Source organism: Argiope bruennichi, chromosome 9 (assembly GCF_947563725.1).
Source record: "Argiope bruennichi chromosome 9, qqArgBrue1.1, whole genome shotgun sequence".
NCBI lineage: Eukaryota > Metazoa > Arthropoda > Arachnida > Araneae > Araneidae > Argiope > Argiope bruennichi.
In genome coordinates this window covers 18,835,870-18,859,142 of record NC_079159.1, presented here as the reverse complement: position 1 = coordinate 18,859,142, position 23,273 = coordinate 18,835,870, and the positions used below count along the sequence as shown (strand labels likewise).

At 26.8% G+C, this 23,273-nt stretch overlaps 1 protein-coding gene across 1 annotated transcript; it reads right to left on the bottom strand.

Moving 5' to 3' along the window:
- Positions 1-619: 619 nt before the first annotated feature.
- Positions 620-21,336, bottom strand: LOC129984867 (histidine-rich glycoprotein-like). The gene is made up of 8 exons (XM_056094826.1): positions 21,325-21,336; positions 20,746-20,805; positions 19,060-19,406; positions 17,406-17,502; positions 10,651-10,710; positions 8,703-9,071; positions 2,098-2,157; positions 620-991 (listed from the first exon to the last, which is right to left on the bottom strand). The coding sequence occupies exons 1-8, from the start codon at positions 21,334-21,336 to the stop codon at positions 620-622; spliced, it is 1,377 nt and encodes a 458-aa protein (XP_055950801.1).
- Between the last annotated feature and the right edge of the window lie 1,937 nt (positions 21,337-23,273).

The window sequence follows — 23,273 nt, the reverse complement described above, 5'->3', positions numbered from 1 at the left end:
TTTCCCCAGCATCTATACGTGAAACGGATAGCATTTAAGTAGCATTTATAATGGTAAGAAATTTGGAGCACTATATAGAAAACATCTGCCAAAGAATGAGCACTACATTTTTGATATTTCATTTAGATAATTTTTATTAAGTATCAACTAAGATAATTATTATATATTTGTCTCCATTTTAAACAAACGAGGCACTATAATGAGAAATTTTAATTTCCCGAATATTTATCAGTATCGATAACTTTTATTTAGACGTTTTCAACTGGCTTATCAAGGTTTCTTCAAATTAAAAATGCTTACATTCAATTTAATAAAAAAAAACTGATTAAAGGTTGCGTTACTCTAATAAGGATTTAAATGACACGGTGTTTAAAAATCCTGATTTTTCTATTTCAAATTCATACGAATTATTTAATATTCTTATATATAATAAGAATTATTATAGATAACAGAAAACAATAGACATAATTATTATTCAATATTTTATTGATGTAATGCATAATATAAATTTATGTATAATGAAGCTAAAAAGATAAAAGAATAGTTTGGCAACAGATAGTCAATCCCAAGGAAAAATAAAAGCACCATTCAAGCTTTCACATTTTTTTTTCGAAAGATATTAACCGTGATGATGCCCATGATGGTTTGCTTGATGACGATATACATGAGCATGACCATGTTGATGATGATGCTCTTTGTGATGATGTTCATGATGGTGGGGCTCATGGTGATGGTGAGCATGATGAGCGTCGGAATGGAGCTTAACGTGAGCGGGATCCTGATTGGCGGTTCCAGGTTCATTGGTCTTCACAGTGGCTCTAAATCCATTTTTGTCAGCTACATAGTGGACTTCTCTATGGATACCTCTGTGATCAGTGAATCCATAGTTTCCTTGAACATGTCCATGGCCGTCTCCATGTTCATGTCTGTGTTGAGATCCGTGGTGGTCTTTGATTTCATAGCCGAATTTGTAGGGTTGAGGATGGTGATGCTAAGACAAAATCCGAAATTTTAAATATCTGTTTAAATAATACTGTTTAACATTAAGATTTAAAGGGTAGTAATATAAAATTAGAAATATTTGCTCCTAATATAAGATTTTTATTTAAATTATTATGTTGCCAATTTTTGGGGAATTAGATGAAAAGATCAAATTTAACTATAATATGCTCTCTTGTACAGTAAAAAGCATCATTCGCTGCAATTTTTACCATTATTTTGTTGCTATAAATTTCATAAAATAGTATTTCCTATAGTAAAGTGTAAGTTATAATAAAGTTCATATATTTAATTATTAAACATATTTAGTTTATATATGTATAAAATATATATTTATATAGACAGATTTTATATGTATGTATATGCGTCTAAGAGCATAAACTTAAGAGCATAAGAGAGAAACTCTAATCTAATTTATAACAACGAATCTGTTTCATTTTAATTTAATATTATATATCATATAAAGCAATTAACAATTTATTTTAATAATTTAACGGAAAATATTAGTAAAAATAAGATAATGTATTCTTTTATTTAAGAAAAAATATTTTATAAAATATACTTTTGATTAGTAAAAACGATGTCTATATTTAATAAATAGATTTTCTGTTTTTTTAAATAATTTTGTTTTGATCATACTTGTAATTCTAAACCAGTTTTTATTGTCGACTTATATTGTTCAAAGTACGTCAACTTTCTTGGATTTCCTTTGGCATATCATCATGAAACAATAGAAATATATATTTACCTGCATTTAATAATAGATATGCATATTTATCTGCATTTAATATTGATGGCAAATAATTTAATTCAGAATAGGAAGAAAGCCTACATTGCTGATAAAAGAATGAATAAATGTTTAATTTTATTTGAAAAAATTGGATTTTAAAATGTTCAAGTTATTTTATACGAAATTACTAATTTTAAGCTCTGAAATAAAAATTAAAGTATATTAATCTTTTTTTCAGTCACTTAAACGTAACTTTTGATGTTCTTAAGCATTAAATTTCATACTCAATTAAAATTACTCTAATACTCAATACTAAATACTCAAAAATTACTATGCAATGTAAATTTTTTTCATTAATAAACTCATACTTCATGATGCTCATGATGACTTGCGTAGACAGCTGCGCTGATAGCTGCTAATAATAAAACCTGAAAAAAAAATTCAAATTACAAAAAAATACATTCAAAATTTTAAAAATGCATTTAGATTTAATATTTTTATTACATTATAATTTTTTATTCTAATTTTTCATACTTTACATGAATTTTCAAATACAAATTCAGTATGAATTATTAATCCAATATTTATTATGGGATTTGATTATTTTACACTTGTTTTTTAGTAATATTGCTGAATTCGATAATGAAATTACAATTTTATTTTATTAGATGTAAATTTAATTCACATCTTAATTTCTTTGAGAGCTTTTTTTAAATATTGTATAACAGCTAACTTCAATTCGCAAAATTATATGAAAAGTAAAAATCCAAATATTAATAATGTAAATTAAAAAGTAATTAAGCATGATGAATCTTGTTTTTAATACCCATCTATAAAATAATAAATAACAACTTAATAACTTATAGAATAAATTCTCACCTTTACGATCATTATGTTTTGACAAATGGATATCTTTTTCGTGTAAGAAATGATTTCGATTTGCGTTGCTTAGAATTCCTAGATATAACTATTGCCATAGATTCTATACTAGGCGATATATATATACCCGTATAAGGAGAAATATAGCTAGACCTCGGGGTACAAAAAATGTCACCTACTTGTTTTAGGGTCAATAATGCAACAAAATTCATATGTTAGGTCAATTTTTCACCTGATTTTCTAAAAAGTAGAATTCATGCATATAACACGGTAATTTTGTTAAAGAAGAAAAATGAGAAAGTAATCGTAAGCTTTTGATAATGAGGGTGATTTGACTTTCTTATTTTGTAGATAAAATATGAATTGATGTATTTTATGATAAATCTATCAACATTTCAAGACAAAGAAAATTTAAAGAAACATCTGTAATATTATGAAATCTATATGTATTTTTGTAAATTATTTTTGCAAATATATTTAAATATTTATTAAAACATTTGAGAAAAAAAATGCACTTAAAAATAAAATTAATATCACTAAAAGTTCATTTTTGAATTTTATAGTAATGTAAAAATATTACATAATGACAAGAACTTCAATGAGGAAAAAATTCAACATTTCGATTTTTTATTTCAATATTTAATCAAAATGTTGAAAATCCTCTATCCTTGTGAGCACTTACTAACTAGAATGAGAGAACTTGCTAACTACGGCAGATCCAACAATATGGCTTGTAGAAAATTTTTAATTATTTTTTATCATCATATAAGTGAAATCGCATTGCCTCCTAACATAATTTACATATTGTGTGCCGAAATATAAACAATTTTACAAATATCTTGGGGATATATATCGGGCATTTTATAATATTATTAGCAGAATAATATACATATTTATAAACGGAATAATATACATATTTATAAGTAAAATAATATAAATATTTATAAGCAGAATAATAGTTAATGAATTTTACTAACACAGAAATGTATTTTACCCCTTTTCAGGGCCGTGGGAAGTATGCTTCCCACCAAATTTATTAATCTTTGTATGAAATTATGTAGGTTGGCATAAGTTCTGACATATTGTTTTAGTAAGTCAGAAACTTAGATGCTTCAGTTCTTTATCTCAGACAAAATGATGTGTCTTGATTTGTGACTTAATTATTAATTAACCAAATTAATTAATTAATTAATCAAATTAAATTTATCTAATAAGCTAAATGAATCCCTTTTCTTATTCTAATTTCAAGCCTAAAAAATATTTTTATATAATATGACTATAAAAAATAGCCCTTTAAAGAGTTAATATGGGAATGCATTAGAAATTTTTTATAGTTTATACACTTTAATAAATTGTAATGAATAAGTGTTTTATCAATATAATTTCAAATAGAAAACTTTTCAGTTCTCAAAATAATTATTCTATGAAATACTTAAACAAGATGCTTGTTAAGATTCTCATTAAAATATTTTTAAATGTCTGTACATACATAATGGAAAAGATAGATTTTCAATTTAAAAATCCTACTAATGGCAAAAAAAAAAAAAATGTAGAAGGGGAAAAAAAGGCTTGTTTAGATATTTCTCCTTCATTAATGGAATACTACTACAACTTTATCATTAAGAAATTTCAAATAACTATCAAAATAAATTGACTATAGAAATTGCCTTTGAATGATTTCAGTATGAATAAATATTTATAAGCTCATAACGTGAATTATTGATTAAAATTTTTCCATCAAATGTTCTGATTTGTTTATATGTGTATCGGTAGCCTTTATCTATTTAGTGGCAATTTTTGTACATTTACTGTTAATATTATAATATAAAGGCTAATCTTTGCCGAACCATCTACGTTTTATCTCTACAACTAATTAATTTTAAATTTGTTAATTAAGTAATTATTTAGATTATTGATTAATAAATTCAAGATCGCTTATGAACTCAATTTAGGACCATATTTTGGAAATAGAAATCATAAATGAATTGATTTCAAATATTTTTTCCGTGACGTTATTGAAAAATATTTCCCGCTCTCTATAAAAAATAAAGTCATGTTGCATAAATTCATATTTATTTATATATTTACCGAAGTACATAAATCAAAGGACATCTATTAAAATAATCACACAAAAAAAATTCAAATTCTAAATTTGATTCGATTCTTTATATAAAAACAAATGTACCAAATGTGGCAACAGACTTCTTATGTGAGCCATACACTGTACGTCTGCACTACGCACTATTGAAAAATTAGAAACTTGTATCTTCGACAGGCATTTTTACCATCGCTACTTGGACACATTCATTGACATTTTTTTAACTCAATGGTTCTTCTTTAGTAAAGTTTATTTTGATTACTTTTGCTAAAATTATATTTTTTTCACAACAATTGGGGGATGTATCCCCACAAATCTCCCATACTCTGTAATAAAGCAATATTCCAGAGAACGTCTTGCATGGCATTGGAATGTTACGCAGCAGTTACGAAATATTAACCTTTGACGTGTATTTAGCAATTTTTTACGAATCTCTCTTGTTATCCTTGCCGAGTTTTGAGGTGTTTTATTTCTGGCATGAAGTTAATAACATCAGAAAATAGAATTTGTGTTTTAAATGCGTTTTTACCAATCGAACTTTGATACGAAATTACACTTGTAGTCACAAAATACAATATCAGATGGTATATATATATATATATATATATATATATACATACAAAAGTATTAAATTTTAATTCCTATATTGAAAGGAATTTTAATTCCTATTTTGAAGCATCAAACAACCTCATTAAAAATTTAATTAAAAATGAATTTCCTTGAAATTACGGTAATGTCAATTTTTTAATTAAACAAGGTATGGTTTGGGATTAATCCTTTGGCTTAAATAAAAACAGAACTTTCCTTGCATATTGGATTACTCAATAGATGGCGATGGGAGCCTACAATTTTTTACCTAAATTACCGTTAGCTTTGTGTTTTTAAAAAGCGGGAATCACAATCGATAGCTTAAAATTTCCTTGAATGCTGAAGGTATGTACTTGCCTTTCCGTTTTTTTCTTTAGTGTTATTTAATGGTATTTTTGTTTTTATTGTTATTTTTTTTATTGTATTTTTACTTAGTAGTGGTTATTTTCTTCTAATTTGTTGTTTTGTATTTTCCTTTCTGTTAAAATAATATATCTCTTGGGCCTAATTTCAGGGGATTTTCGGGTCACGAGGAATCATTATTAGACTATTGTCTGCATTTCCTTCACAGAAAAAATCCCTTTCTTTGAATCAATGCCTGAGGGTGACCCTTGAAAAAGTCTTCAGGCCGGATTCTTTTTTATATTTTTTTATTTGATTTAATTTTTATTTGGTTTTTTTTATTTTCCTATTAACTTGATTTTAATACTTTTGTGTCAATTCATCTGTGTTTTAGAAGTAGCTGCAGTTGCGCTCTCTAAATACTATAAAGTTTTTTTTCTTGTTCCTTTTTTGGTTTTAGTTTGAATAGGAAATAATTTTTAGTTGCGATTTCGAAACTGTTTTGTTTCGTTTTCACTTTAGTTTCGTTTTCAAGCTATTTCTTACTTTAGATTGGTATATATATATGTACGTGTGTAACACTTTTCAAATCCTGTCGGCTAAATAATTAGTAATATTATTTTTGTTGAAGCAGAATGCAGGTGCGAAGCAGTGGTGAAGAGACGTTGTACTTTTAATTTCGCTCTATTCTCTTCCGGGTTTCAAGCAGGATTATTTACAAGAAGGCGTAGCGCGACACAAAAGCAGGGGTAAGAAAAAGGGAAGAAGGAACGAAACAAATGATTACTAGTCTTATATAACATGGGATTTCCGGCCACGCGCCAATTCAATACACGTAGTGACATTTGATACCTTGGCAAGGACACCGAAGGGATCACTTTCATTTGATACGCATTACTGATGGCACATTAGTTTTACAGAGGAATTAATTAAACCGAAAGTGGAATTGGATCATGAAATAAGAGAATATTTTTAGAATGAAGTTACTATGGGCTAAATTAAGATAAAATGTTGGAAATTAATTAAATAGAAATTTGAAATATCATCACACACACACACACACACACACACACACACACACACACACACACACACACACATATATATATAGTTGTGCTTATGAGTTATTTTTGTTTTTACGTTTTTCTGAAATTACAGACTAAGAGATTGTCAACACATTTTCGGATTTAGTTAAAAATTTGACAGATGTCTACGAATGGAATCGACAGATGGAATTGAATGTAATCTATCTAGCTTTCTTCCGTTTGTAATTATCATGGTATTTATATTAGAAATGCCGAACAAACCAACATACTCTGAACAGAAAAGCATTTTGGAATAAATTATTTCATCTACGAACTATTCTAACTATATTATGAAACATAAATTTCCTAATATTATACTAAAGTGCATACAAGGTATGCCACATTTCCAAAAGAATTTGCATATTTAAAATTTCCTGACATTTTCCTAGAATAAAATATTATCTATTATTAATATTATAAAATATTATTATAAGTTTTACGTATTTCGTTCTTTCAGAACTTCGATTTCATGCAACAAATTATCATGTCTACAATTTCCAAACTTCTTCTCTACAATAAGAGATAATTATGAAAATATATCGATGAATGACAGTTTTTAAAATTTAATAATGCATTTTTTTAGCAAAATTTACTTTTTCATCCTTAATTCTGGGAAATGATACGGTAAGAAGGAAAATGTTCATTAAATGTATTTTCTTATTCTTTACTGCAAACTTGTTGAATGGCCTTTTTCACTTTTTATTATTATTTATTAATCAAAAATTAATAACATCGCTATTTCAATAAAGTAAGATTTATTGAGTTCTGCTTATAAATTCAGCTTAACTTTATCTTTATATATAATGATCCCCAGTGATAATTCCTCAAAAATATTTAATTAATATTTAAATATTAATCTAATACTAAGTAATTTCAAACAGATAGATATTTAAAATTATTAAAACTTTATTAAGCTTTTAATTTCAATCCTCTATCTTTTCATTCAGTGAATAAATCCAATAGTAATCTATTTGGCGTCGAAACAAGAAAAATTACAGTAATATTTCGTGTTTAGATTCTATTTGACACATTTTAGTATGGAAAAGGAAACCGCATGTAATGAAGGAATTATAATGTTCCATTTCTATTCTTTCCCTATTTTATTTTTATCAATTAAACCACATTTTCTTCTCAAATGTAATTTTTCCATTTCTCTGAAATGGTTTAAATTTCTAAGCAAAAGGTCACTATCCTAAATTTTAAGGTAAAACTATATACTATTAGGATAAAAAAATATTTTATTTAGCAGTAGAATTCATCGATATTTGTTAACATAAAGAGGAGATAAAGATCAGAAAAAATACTTGGTATCTCCATACAATAGTATTCAGACATTCAATTGAGCATTTATAAATAACATTGAAGTATAAATTAAACATTATGGTGTCCTTCATGATGATATATCGTAGCATGTCCATGGTAATGATGACCATGATGATGAGGCATCTAGCAAATCAAAGCAAGCAAATGGCAAATGATAATAGCAAAGATGATTGGATATATTTAGTATTCATAAGTGCAAATTTACCATGATAGTGTCCTTGGTGGTGATACGTTTTAAAATGCCCGTGGTTCGAAATATACTCGATAACTGGATTAAATGTAGGCATTGAAGAAGAATGGAGAATGCATTCTTTAGAATTCTCCTTTATTCAACATTCCAATAATAAAAATTACCTAATATTTAGCAAACCATTTATAAATTTTATTTATTTAATTTAGTCATTTTAATAGCTTTATTTAATATTTGAATAGTTAAAAATAAACAAATTAAATAAAGATTTTAAAATAAACAAGACAATGTTAGAAAATAAAAGATTTTATTTCTTCATCGAAATGTAGTTTTTTCCTTTGTGCAATGAAGAGTCAGAAGTAAGGAAATACATTTGGCAACTTTATATGATAGTAGCAAAGATCATTGGACGTATTCAGCATTCGTAGGTCTAAATTAACCATGGTGATGTCCTTGATGGTGATATACTTTAGCATGTCCGTGGTTATGATGTCCATGGTAATGATGCTCTTGGTGATGATGTCCATGATGCTGATTCTCTTGATGATGATGTCCATGATGATGACGTTCGTGGTGTTGGTGAGCATGATGAGCATCGGAATGGAGCTTAACGTGAGCGGGATCCTGATTGGCAGTTCCTGGTTCGTTGGTCTTCACAGTGGCTCTAAATCCCTGTTTGTCAGCTACGTAGTGGACTTCTCTGTGGATGCCTCGATGATCAGTGAATCCATAGCTACCCTGAACGTGTCCATGGCCATCGCCATGCTCGTGTCTGTGTTGAGATCCGTGATGGTCTTTGATTTCATACCCAAATTTATAGGGTTGGGGATGATGTTGCTATAAAATTACAATCGCTATAATAAGTTTTATTGATTGAAAGAATAATTTGCAATTTTAAGATTTTTAATTTTTAGCTTAATTTTGACATATTATAAAAAGGTATTTTTGTTTAGCACGTAAAGCAATATTGTTGCATTAGTAACAAAGCTTAGATCAATAAATGAAATGTTTGATCTTTTTTTTAAAATTTAAATAAACTCTAAAAACATATAATAAAATAATTTCAAAAAAATTAATGCAATCGATAATTAGAATTAGTGTTCCAATTATTTTATGAAATGAATTCTTATATTTCTTCTTATTTTCAACATAATGGTTAATATGACTTTTTTACATTTTGCATAATTTCTATATTAAATTAAAAATATTTAAAATTGATTTTTTCCGAATAAAATGAAATAATAATATTTTTAATTCTTCTGAGTATACTTATAAAAAAAAGCAGATTTATTTTTTTGAATTTTCACATACTTACATAATATTTCACAAATTGATTTTCTTTATACAGTGAAATTTTTTGCACAATTTGCAAAGTTTTCTATCTTTACTTGCCGCTTCTGGGATAGCTGTGATATCTTATTCATATATTAGTTATATAATTGAAATCTAAATTTGTTTGCAGGCGAACTCGGGGTATAGTGACTCCGATGTAGTTTAAATGACTTTCATTTCTGTGGCTCGGGAGTTTAAAATAGAGCACTTCTTCAAGCAGCGCCCTCGGGGAGTGATAAAAGTTCAAAATTATGAAACCAGTCTTGAAATAGTATATATGGGGCTTCAAAGCGTCACATTAATATAAAATTCAAACTAATTCGATTGATGGTTTGGTTTTAAGTTGCATGAAAATCTCCTCTTTACCTGAAAAGATTATATGATAAATTTCATGCATCGACCTAATTACTTGTCTAAATTTTCCCTCTTACATACTCGCAGAAGACAAGCAGTAAAAGAATTCTATAAAAGAATAAGAATTCTTATAAAAATGTAATATATATTTGCAATGCTAGTACAAAGATAACATTACAATTTATTCGAAATCATCAGATTCATTTCAAAAATTATATAAATATTATTGTTGGGCTGATAATATCCTAAACGGAGAGATTTTTCAATATTGTTTTCAATGGTTTTTTTTTTTACTCTAGGTGTATTTTTCTTTGTATTTTTTATATATAAAAAAATATATGAAAGGAATTCGAATTACCCGAAGTTATTTTCAACGGATGCAAAATCGCATAGTTCAATTTCTTAGAAATAAGTAATTTTAAGAATTAGAAATAATTAATAATAAATTAGAAATAACTAATATTATTTCAAATTTATTCAACAGAGGTAAACTAGAAATACAAAATCTATCATAAAAATTGAAAAACAAATTTAATAATTTAATTCTTAATATTAATTAATTAAAGTCCCAATCGTTGATGCGATTCAAATATAAAACCTTCCAATATCTAATTCTTGAAAGATATCTAGTTAGGAGATATTATGATTCCAATCACTTTATTTTAACTTTCAAATATCAACTAATTTTGGATCTCTGTTTATTAAATTTTATAAAGAATTAATTTCTTACCTCATGATGTTCATGATGACTTGAGTATGCAGCTGCACAAAGAGCGGATAAAAATAATACCTGTAACAAAAATATTTTTCACACTATTTAATATTTCCATTTGGTAATTTTAAAAGAATAAAAATTCAGAACTTTAAAGTTTAATTTTTCTACATTCATTTTAAGATGAATCTTTGTTAACATAAATTTTAAGATTAAAACATATTTACTTGCATTGACTATTTTTTTTCAAAAATCTATTGCAAATATTCCATGTACTGATTCATACTTTGAAATATAAATATTATTATTCAAAATTTTGCAAACTTATTTGGATTTCTTTCAATGATACAATGATCTAAGAATCATGGAGAACCGTAATTCAAATATCTATTAATATTAAAGTTTTCACGCTGTTCTTATAACAGCGTGAAAAGGTTCTATGGATAAATTGAAATTTATATGGACATTTTATATGGGTATTTTACCAACCGTAAAAAAGAGATAAAGTTAACAAGAACTATTTTCAATAATTAAAAATATATATACTTTTTACCTTTGAGATCATGATGTTTTAATAAATATGAAACTGCTTTGCTTAATCAAGTCTTTTAATTTGGCATTCCTTTGAGATCGGAAAATTGAGAATGATTTAAGTTGTAGAGACTAACCTTATATATATTTATGCATATGAAGAAATTAAACAGATCCACATGGTACAAATAGCTCCATTCATAGGTTTTAAGGTCAATCATTTAATGTATTAGATACATTAGGTCATTGTCAGGCAGGTTATTCTAGAAAGGTATACCTGATTTATTCAAGCATTCAACGGAAAACCTTTTAAAAAGTGAAAGTAAAAGGATTTTCAGAAGCGGAAGTAAACAATAATAAAAAGAAAAAGCAATTATTGAATAATCCGTTGTTCTATTTCTCCATTAAAACTTTTGTATGAAACATAGTTAGGTATTTCAAATTTTCTGGAAACTACAGAAATATATCACGTTTTGGAATTGGAATCATTGAAATGATATTTAATCTTAAATATAGCTCATCTACTTTATATATAAGTGAATCATTTATAACTTATTTAAGATTATTATTTATATTTTTATGAAATTAATATTCTGATTCTTTTTCTCATCATTTTTTTAAATTCTGAAATTAGGTGTCTCAAATTTCTGAAGTAATATAATTAACACAAACGTATTACGCAGTGCAAAGTTTATTGATTTGTTCATATATTGCTTTTATTTGTGTTTATTAAATTTTATGTTGCACACATATTTGATAGTTTTAATTATTAGTGTTAATTTTAACAGCTTTAAAACAATGGCAAATAAGCAGCAATGTATAAAAATAATCAACAGAAGTTTTTGGCTGAATTAATTGAATTCTATTAATAAAAATTTGAAAAATTGAATTCTATTAATAAAATTATAAATAATTTAATTTCAACATATAAAAATGAAAAAGATTTTTAAACTTCATTTATTTACTTCAAGAGAGAGATTCTGTTGAATTAATGCATTAATTAATCTAAATTAAATTTTTACCAAATGCATATGGAAACCAGTTTCCTTTGCTTAGAGTATTGGATGCTTTTGATATTATTATATGCCACATTCATGATTTATTAAAAATAATTTTAAACTTTGGTTTATAATGAGAGGTTTGTGCAATAACAGGTAAAACAATTTGCTAAAGCCTGGAGAAGTCTATCGGAATTTTTTTCCGTAGGAAATGTAGAGTGAAGTTATTCTTTTGAAGATGTTAGGTATAGGTGACCATTGATAATAAATCTAATGTAGAGTGAAGTTATTCTTTTGAAGATGTTAGGTATAGGTGACCATTGATAATAAATCTAATGTAGAGTGAAGTTATTCTTTTGAAGATGTTAGGTATAGGTGACCATTGATAATAAATCTAATGTAGAGTGAAGTTATTCTTTTGAAGATATTAGGTATAGGGGACCATTGATAATAAATCTAATGTAGAGTGAAGTTATTCTTTTGAAGATGTTAGGTATAGGTGACCATTGATAATAAATCTAATGTAGAGTGAAGTTATTCTTTTGAAGATGGTAGGTATAGGTGACCATTGATAATAAATCTAATGTAGAGTGAAGTTATTCTTTTGAAGATGTTAGGTATAGGTGACCATTGATAATAAATCTAATGTATAGTGAAGTTATTCTTTTGAAGATGTTAGGTATAGGTGACCATTGATAATAAATCTAATGTAGAGTGAAGTTATTCTTTTGAAGATGTTAGGTATAGGTGACCATTCATAATAAATCTAATAACCATGAGCCTTCATATGAAATCACAATTTTTGAATTAAATAATGTGGTTAAGATTAGAGATTCTTTTTTCATTTCGACAGTTATTTTAAATATCTATTTTATCCTTGCGCAGTGTACATACACCTAAATGCAAAATGTCCAAAAAAGTGGAACACATTTTTATTTCTTTAAATATTGCACATAGCCTTTTATTTCAATTTACAAAATTTCATTAATTAAAATAGGTAATTGTATGAAAACAGTTTCACTTCTGGGAAGGTTACTAGTAAAAAAATAAAATATTTAAACTTTATATGTTCCTTATAAAGGTAAAATTGTTACAAAAAAAATCCCTTATTTGCATCTATACATATCCAGAATTTCATATTTCTATCGACAAAATTATAAAAAATAAATTATTATTTTTAAATTTATTGGGACTAATTACAAATTTTGATGAAAGTATTCATTTCAGAAATGCAAACTTAAATTTGGAAAGAAACTATTATGTGAAAGCATTTGTCTAGTCTAATTATCAAATAGTCATAGCTTCAAAGAAATTGGCTAACCTCACATAATCTTGTTACTTTAATTGAACGACAGTTTCATTGAAATTATAAAGAAGAGAATAAAAGCTGGACATGTCAAGTAAAACTTATTTGCGTGAACTTGCGCACTTTCAAAAGCAATGACGTTCAATAAAAAGGTATGTTTAGATAATCTGAAGATTTAAGCTTTATGCAATCGTAATGTCTGTCTAGTAGCAGAAGAATATAAAGGTCATTTACCGAATTGCTGACATTCTTTTATAAAATGTTTTCAAAATGAATTGACAATTACATCTCTTATTTTTTCGAAGAGGGACGTGGAGTATGAAGCGTTATAAATGTGATACAGAAACTGACATTTTGGTTTATTTTTTAAATTGCTCATATGTTAGCGTATGTACAGTCAGGCATTAACTCAACATTCCAAACCGAAAAAGAGTAATTCAACTTAAAAACGAACATCCATACAATATTCGCGGAGTCCATGAGCTGTTACAGCAGTTACTTGGACAACCACACACACTTTTTTTATAATTCTGTAATTAGTCATTACCTTATTAAAATTATTCTTTTTTGAAAATGCATGTTTTATAGAAGCATGTTGATTTAAATGATGCAGAAATATTAACCTTCAAAACAATAACATTTAGAACAATAGGAAATTATTCTTCGCACAAGAGATCCTTTATCAATGGCATTTCTTAAAATTATGCATTTCTATCTTTAGAAATTGTTTGATTAATTCTATTTTGAACAATAGTACACTGAATGGTGACCGATATATTCAATTTGTTTTGATTGGTATTTTATTGGCTTTCGCAGTGAATGCCTTACAGATCTTTGCAGTAATCTGTCTACATGTCACAAATGTTAAACTGGATCGCATATGTGAAAATATTATCAAGAGGGTGCAATTTTGTGTAGATTTCGAAAAACGCATGATTATATTTTTGATTTTGCTCGTTTAATGTTCTTTTGTAATAAATTATCCTTAAAAAGAAAAGAGAGAAATTCTTACAAACCCTTGTCACAGTTTTGTTTAAATTATTAAATTAATTTATTGTCTAAATTATTAAATTTGATAGGGGATGAATTTTCTAATACAAGATGAACTAAGAGATGAATTGTCAGCAGCTGTGGATCACTGTAAGGCTAGGTAACAGCATCTGATTTCGATAGCCCATGTGGAACAATTATTAAAAAAAAAGGCCACTTTGTAAAAATTTTGTATTTTTTAAGAACTTTAATTAATCTGCTCATTTTTAAGGAAAGTTAATAAATGCGTTATAGATTATGTCCTCTTAATAATTTTTCTTGATATGTATATTATTCCTGAAAATTACAGTGAAAGTCTCACTTTAATAGTGGTTAAAGGAATGAAAAAATGGTCTAAGTCTTTAAATATCTAAGTCTTTAAATATACAAATTATATTCTTGTAATTATTAATTATCTTCCTCTACTAGAGTAAAATATTTTCATATATTTGGGCACCTTATTTGATGAAAATTTGAAATTAAAAATCTTATCTAAATATCTAATTGCAATATTTAAGGAAATAGAAGTTTGTTCCACATTATGGGACACCATGTATATATTCCATTCTCTTAATTCTTTGTACGTATAAGTTTTCAAAGTTATTTATTAAATTATCATTATCTCATTAAAAACATTAAGTAATGAAAATATTACTTTGCAAATTTATTAAAAGAAGAAAATTTAGTTTTCATTCAAATTTAATTTAGTTTTTTTAATGGAAGGACGATATGTTTTCTTTCAGATTATATTTAATACAAACAGAAAATGAAAGAATTTTCAATATGTTTGAGTAAAGTTTTTGCTTTAGAAAGATTGTGACTATAAACTATTCGTAAAAATTAGTTAACTTCAGCTTTTTTCTTTTCTTTGGATTACTCTAATACGTTTCCATGAGTGTTGTGTTCATAAGTGATATGAATTCCACAGAATTTTTCCACAATATGTTTTCTTTCAGATTATATTTAATACAAACAGAAAATGAAAGAATTTTCAATATGTTTGAGTAAAGTTTTTGCTTTAGAAAGATTGTGACTATAAACTATTCGTAAAAATTAGTTAACTTCAGCTTTTTTCTTTTCTTTGGATTACTCTAATACGTTTCCATGAGTGTTGTGTTCATAAGTGATATGAATTCCACAGAATTTTTCCACGATATGTTTTCTTTCAGATTATATTTAATACAAACAGAAAATGAAAGAATTTTCAATATGTTTGAGTAAAGTTTTTGCTTTAGAAAGATTGTGACTATAAACTATTCGTAAAAATTAGTTAACTTCAGCTTTTTTCTTTTCTTTGGATTACTCTAATACGTTTCCATGAGTGTTGTGTTCATAAGTGATATGAATTCCACAGAATTTTTCCACGATATGTTTTCTTTCAGATAATATTTAATACAAACAGAAAATGAAAGAATTTTCAATATGTTTGAGTAAAGTTTTTGCTTTAGAAAGATTGTGACTATAAACTATTCGTAAAAATTAGTTAACTTCAGCTTTTTTCTTTTCTTTGGATTACTCTAATACGTTTCCATGAGTGTTGTGTTCATAAGTGATATGAATTCCACAGAATTTTTCCACGATATGTTTTCTTTCAGATAATATTTAATACAAACAGAAAATGAAAGAATTTTCAATATGTTTGAGTAAAGTTTTTGCTTTAGAAAGATTGTGACTATAAACTATTCGTAAAAATTAGTTAACTTCAGCTTTTTTCTTTTCTTTGGATTACTCTAATACGTTTCCATGAGTGTTGTGTTCATAAGTGATATGAATTCCACTGAATTTTTGAGAAGTAACATACATTTTTTTTTAAATATGAAATATCATATATTGCAAATTCTACATGTTATTCAAAAATAAAAAAATATATATTTAACTTACTATATACTACCTCAGTTAATTTCAATCCATGAATTTTTTGTTAACATTTGTTCTCAAGTGAATAACAAATGATATAGTTGTAATTTATTTTATATCAAAATGGGTAATTAGCTTATATTATTGAATCATTCAAAAGATAAAAAATAACTAATTTTGATGACTTAAGCTCATAAAATCAGCTTTTTTGTCGATTTATTAATACATTTTAATGTTACAAATCATTTTCAAACTGATTGTGAAATTTGTTTAACAAGAAATATAATTTTATTTTCTATTTCTGAATACTGACATTGTAATAATTAAGTTTTCAATATTTTAAATCAATTTTGTTTGAATAAATAACTTAATTAGTATATTATTGCTCTTTTTCGAAATTTTCTTTGCCAAAATATAGCTTTAAAGAACTGGAATTATGAAATTAATCTTTGCGTGCAGGTCTAGAAAACACGAAATAAAATATTTTGAAAGAATATATACTTAAAAAAAATTATGTTGATATATAATTCTAAAATGTTTCAATACAAAAAAATTCTACCATCAGCAGAAGTAAAGCAAACATGCAATTTTAAAAAGTTTACTGAGAAATTTGAACTTTTTTGGAAAAATTGTTTTATCGAATCTTGACAATTAAAAAAAAACATTTTTTCTCCAAACTTTTTGTTTATCAAACAAATTTTAAGAGTGAAGATTGAAAACAGGAATTTTTTTAAATGAAACTTAAAATCACTCTATCTAAAAATAAATTATTTTAATTTTACTGTAAAAAATCCCAACTTTAAAAAAATAGTGTTATTTTTTTATTATGGGAAAGTTGATAAATCAAGCTTTAATGTTATCTAAAGAGATGAAGCTTTGAAAGTTTCATAAACGATAAAATTCGTTATATAACTTTCGTAATTCGTTTTTACTAAGATTGTCAATATATTAATGGCTCATGTCAGAGAAATTTGGAGATCCTTATGACTAGACTGTTGCATGTATAAATGAAATTTTTATTTTAATCCATGCTCTGTTCTATAAAAATTTACCCAATGCCAGCAAGAGAACACGGATGTCGGTGTATCCTGAATAAGGTCGGGATGATCATGAGCTTTGATCAAGCAGCATACTTCATTAGGTATATTCCTATAGAAAAACAACACGTTCCAATTGTTCTAATGACAACACTTCGAGAAAATATTTGTAGTTCTTCATACGGTCCCTAGAACCCAAAACCGCCCTTCATTCATTCATTCATTCATTCATTCACTCACTCACTCACTCTCTCGAGGTGTAAATTTTCATTTCGCTCTAATTTCCTTGAAGATAATTGAAGGTAGGAAAGTAAATTTCATTAGAGGAATTAGCACGTGACAAAGTTGCAATTTCTTCGTAATTAGATGATAAAACGTGAATTCTAAGCCTTCATTTTGACAAGTAACAATTTATGACTAAGCCTTCATTCAAAACAAGTAACAATTTATGTTACTTGTTTTGAAAAAAAATGAAATAGTACTTGTACTTTTCTTTGATTTTTATTTTGAAACTGTTTAAATGTCTGTGAATAAAGATAGAAAGCCTGAATAAAAATAATCAATTAAAAATAAAGGTTTAAAAAGATTCAGTGGTAACATTAGGTAAAAAAAAGAGCAATTTAAAATTTCAGCTTGAAAAATCTGTTCAGAGGAAGACAATCTCTCCTGCTGTTTGAGCACAATTGGAATCAATAAGTACAAAACGCAATGAGAAACTAAAATTTGGATATTCGTATCCAATTTTGAACCAACTCTGTCTGCTTTTGATGGTTTCTAGGTACGTATTTTATCAGACAAGTAAATACGATAGTAAACGCAATGACTAAAATTAAATGAAATTCTTTGTGTTGCCTTTTGACTACAATTGTTGGTCCATGTCAAATTTTGGTGTGAACTGATCTGAAAAAAAGGCGTCCGAAACATGCATTCTCATAATAGATTCAGTAAAAATGCTGGATTCATGCTAAAGATCTGTATTTTATAACTATCACCATATCTGTAATTTGAAACTACTTTGCATAGCACTGGTGAACGCCATGCAAAATATTTGCGGCCTTACCTAAGGCCACAATTTTATGCGGGAAAAATGAGGAAATAAATTGGAGGGTATAGGATATTTCGAGAAATCCCTTCCCGTCCGGTTTTGTCTATAAATTGAAAAAAATTTGAAAATAATAACTTAGATGAAAAAACTTTTCCGTCCAGTGTGTGAAGATAATTTTTTTCTTACCAGTGTGAATGCGGCGGATAGAATTTTTTTCTTACAAGTCTGAATGCGACGTTTCCTCAGTTATTAGAAAAAAATAGCCAAAAAAGAAATAATTAACGGACAAATTTAATTCATTCATTATGATCAATATTCAATTTTATTTAAAATATCGGAAATTTATATTGTATTTAGCAAACTATTGGCATTTATCTGTCTTAAATCTAATAAATTTAATAGTGAAATTCAATGTTTGAATGACTTTTAAAACACACAAGACACTATTAAAAAATAAATGATTTTAATTCTGCAATGAAAACTTATTTTTTTCTTTTATACAGTGAAGAGATAGAGGTAAGGAAATACATTTGGCAACTTTCTGAGACAGTAGCAAAGATCATTTGATGTATTCAGCATTCATATGTTGTAAATTAACCATGATGGTGTCCTTGGTGGTGATACACTTTAGCATGTCCGTGGTTATGATGGCCATGATGATTGTGCTCTTGGTGGTGATGTCCATGATGATGGGGCTCGTGGTGATGGTGAGCATGATGAGCATCTGAATGGAGCTTAACGTGAGCGGGATCTTGATTGGCAGTTCCAGGTTCGTTAGTTTTCACAGTGGCTCTGAATCCTTGCTTGTCAGCTACATAGTGGACTTCTCTGTGGATACCTCTGTGGTCAGTGAAGCCATAGCTTCCTTGAACGTGTCCATGGCCGTCTCCATGTTCATGTCTATGTTGAGATCCGTGGTGGTCTTTGATTTCGTAGCCAAATTTGTAGGGTTGGGGATGGTGATGATGATGCTGTGAAATTATTGATAGTTTGATTTATTATGGTAACTTAAAATTTAAACATGCATTTTCAATTGAAATTTGAAATTTGAAAAAAAATTGCCTGTCAAATTAATTTGACTGGCAAAGAGTCACATTATCATGCTCAATTTCTAATTTTGTTTAGAAACAGAAATTAGAAATTGATGATAATTTAGGTTACACTTAGTGTGATATTGTGAATAAATTAACACTCGTCTTTCTGATTCTTCTTAAATGTTACATAATATATTTTTTATTTGTTATAATATAAAATTAATTAATTAATTTATTTTATTTGGCATAATATATTTTATTAAATATGAGGATATTTATGAAATTGATACATTGTTTTCGGCATTTTAATGCTTTAGGCTGGTTTACCTGAAGCAATGATTTTGTATGAATTAGCAGTTTTAGTTCCAGAACATTGATAGAAATAAAGATTTTGTTTCTCGCAATACTTTCGCATACTTACCTAATACGTCATTTGAATTCACTTTTTTGCGAAGTGAAAACGATCAAGCATTACATCCTTTATTTTCGTTCATCTATTTCAGAATCACTGTGATCTAATAAGGTTATGAATTCAAAATCGAAGCCCTTTCCACTGAACAATCATGGAACAAGAAAGCCTAGAACTGTTCAATTCATATTGAGGAAATAGTTCCTATTGTTGAGACGCCGAAGTTAGGTGAGTTGTAGTGCTGCATGACTAACATATTCATTTGAACAACAGCGGCTCAGATTGCTAAATCTGTCCCGAAATGGTCCTTCAAAACTGGTGTGTTAATCTTAACTATCATTTCATCATTTTGATTGTGAAATTCATGAATATCTTTCGTATGACTGAAACGATATCATGCCGAATTTCATTCATCAGTCCCATTGGATTTTAAATTTATCATTCTCGTATTTTCACTGGGAGGTAAGCCAAAAGTTTCAGAGAAATATTATGCAGATGTAAAAGGTTTGTATGCAGAGCTTGTGTCTGATTTCAAGAAATGTATGGCTATTGACTAAAATAGTTTCAAAATTATACTTATTGGATTGAAAAAGGTGTTAACAAGCAAAATCTTTAGGAAAAAAAATTTAAAATTAAACCTATATCTAAATCATATCTAATAAAAATCGTAAAATAATACTCTAATAAAATTCTTAATTTTATAATCTATTAAGAAGTATCATTTTATAATCTATTAAAAAATATCATTATATATCTTGAATATTTAACTTTGCAATTAAAAAAAATTTCCTTTACAAGTGTACAAAAGATTTACTAAATATAAAGTGGACAGTGTAACAAATTTTGAAGCAAAAGGGATTTTTTTACCTCGTGATGATCATGATGGCTTGCGTAGACTGCTGCACACAAAGCTGCTACAAATAAAACCTGGAACGCAAAAAATAATTGCATTTAATGTATTTATTTAATTCACAGAAAGAGCTAAAATCCATAAATTTTTATTCAAATATTGTATATTTGTCTCTCTGGAATTCCATTAAAGGACATTTTGCAAAGTATTTATTTTGAATAGAACAAGTTTTCATAATATTTATACTAATATACTCTTCAACTCATTCATACACTAAAGTATAAATGTATTATCTATCCAAATTTAATCTATCAATCTATTTTTTTCTATGATTCATGGAAAAGTTTAAATAGATTGGTAATGTTTGCATTTTAGAGTATTTTAACTTATGTAACTTTAAATATTAGAACTTTGAAAAAATATCTATGCAGTAAATATTGTTCAATGATTTATTTGATTAGTTTAAAAAAAGATACAATATAAATGCACATGGGTTTCCATACTTACAAATCTTAATGCATGGAAAGTACAGTAAATTCACCTTAATCTAATAAATAAGAGAATAAGTCACAAAAATCTGAAATTTTTGAATTTACCTTTGCGATCATGGTGCTTTGACAAAATTAGTTTTCACAAACAATGTCTGAAATTCAAGATTCGGTTGAAATTTGACAATTAAACAGCAATGGTTGACTTTATATATACGTACAATTTAAACCAAATGGCATGGTACAAACAGCTTCATTCTAACCTTTTAAGGTCAATGGAAAAGATAATGCATTTAACGTATTAGACACATGAGGTCATTATCAGGCAAGCTATTTGAAAAAGGAATGACTTATTTACTCAAGCATTTAACGGAACAGCTTTTACGGCTTGAAAATAATTCGATTCTCAGAAACGGAAGTACGTGGCCGTGAAAAAAAATAATAAAACCCTATTGTCGAATACTTTTTTTATTATATCACCCCTTCAAAATTTTAATTTGCATTAGCTAGGACTATGTGGATGTTGCTTGCATATTTGTTATCTGAAATTTCATTTTCATCTCTAATGCATAACTCAACGTTAACTATTCCATCGTGGAATAATTTTTATCATCATATTGTAATAGAAATTAAATTTGAATGTTATATCAACAATTTTACATTTTTACTGATTATTGTGTATATGAATTAAGTTAAATGAATCCATAAAGTCATCAAAATTGTTTTGTGTAATCTATTTCTAATTGCACTCTATTATATGCAGTAATATATATATATATATATATATATATATATATATATATATATATATATATATATATATATATATATATATATATATATATATATATATATATTTCTTTCTTATATGATGAATACGCGTTTAAAGCATATTAACGTGCAATATTCTTCCTTTGCGTTTGACACTGGGAGAAAATCATGCGATGAAATAATACATAAAAGTGTAGACGTTTTGGTTTTTAACGCCGTATTGAAACATAGTTTAGAAAATTATACATCTTTTTAATCATCGAAATTTGCACACTATTTGGATTATTTGCATATCAGTTGGAATATAAACTAAAAAAATCGTCATATTTTGTTTTTAAACCATTGTAGAAACATATTCATGAGAATCAATATTTTCCTAATTCAATGCAGAAAAACATGTAAGCTTCTAATTAATTGAAATATCAATTAATATTTCAAAAGTTAAAATTTGCTGGCCTGACAAATCGCTTAGACAAGAAAAAAAATCTTCTACAAAAAATTTTTCTTTTAAAATAAAACTAAGGAAATATTAATTATTCTTAAACATTTACTTGAAAATTCGAATAAAATGAAAACCTATAAATAAATAATATACCTTATAGATTATGGTTTAATTTGGAAATATCTCAAGCATTTTTTGGCGATATTATTTTTTTTTCTTTAATGTTTTGACTCTCTTTAGTTTCCTAATAAGCAAACAGTTATGAAAAACGGAAATTCTAATTTCATTTACCTTTAATTAAATTACATATACTTGATAATTATTTTAGTATATTTTAATTTTTAACATCTTTAATACAAGAACTGTTCTGAACGAAAAGTCTTGCTACCACATGAGATTGACTTTTTTTTTTTTTTTTTTGTCAAAAAATCAAACTCGGGGATTTTTTAAAATTTTCTTTTAGGCTGAAAATGTATTCGTAAATATATTTCCATATTTAAAGAGTTCTAGGTAAAATATTTTAGGATTATGCTTTGTAAAGGGAGGAACATTTCATATTTTTCTTCAGAGGAAGTATTGTTAGGGAAGTTCTATTAATTATGTGCTTCTGAAAGAATATGCGTATGAATAATTTGTGTATAATCTGCTATTTTCCCCTTTCTTGTTTTTCCTATTATCTTGTTAAATTCCACTAGTCATCTGGTGGAATCCGTTCATTGGTGGTAGGGTGGTCGGATGTAAACTAGAAGAAATGATCTTATCTAATAATATTTTGAGAGGTTTTTAAAAAATTGCAGTGTGTAAAATATTTTTTAGTTAAGATCTGATTGATAAAAGCTAAAAA

Coding starts and splice junctions, on each gene's coding strand:
- LOC129984867 (XM_056094826.1), bottom strand. Junction 2,158..8,702: donor ATAACCACGGACATGCTAAA/GTATATCACCAT, acceptor TTTTTTTTTCAG/GTTTTATTATTAGCAGCTAT. Junction 992..2,097: donor GTCATCATGAGCATCATGAA/GTATGAGTTTAT, acceptor ATTTTGTCTTAG/CATCACCATCCTCAACCCTA.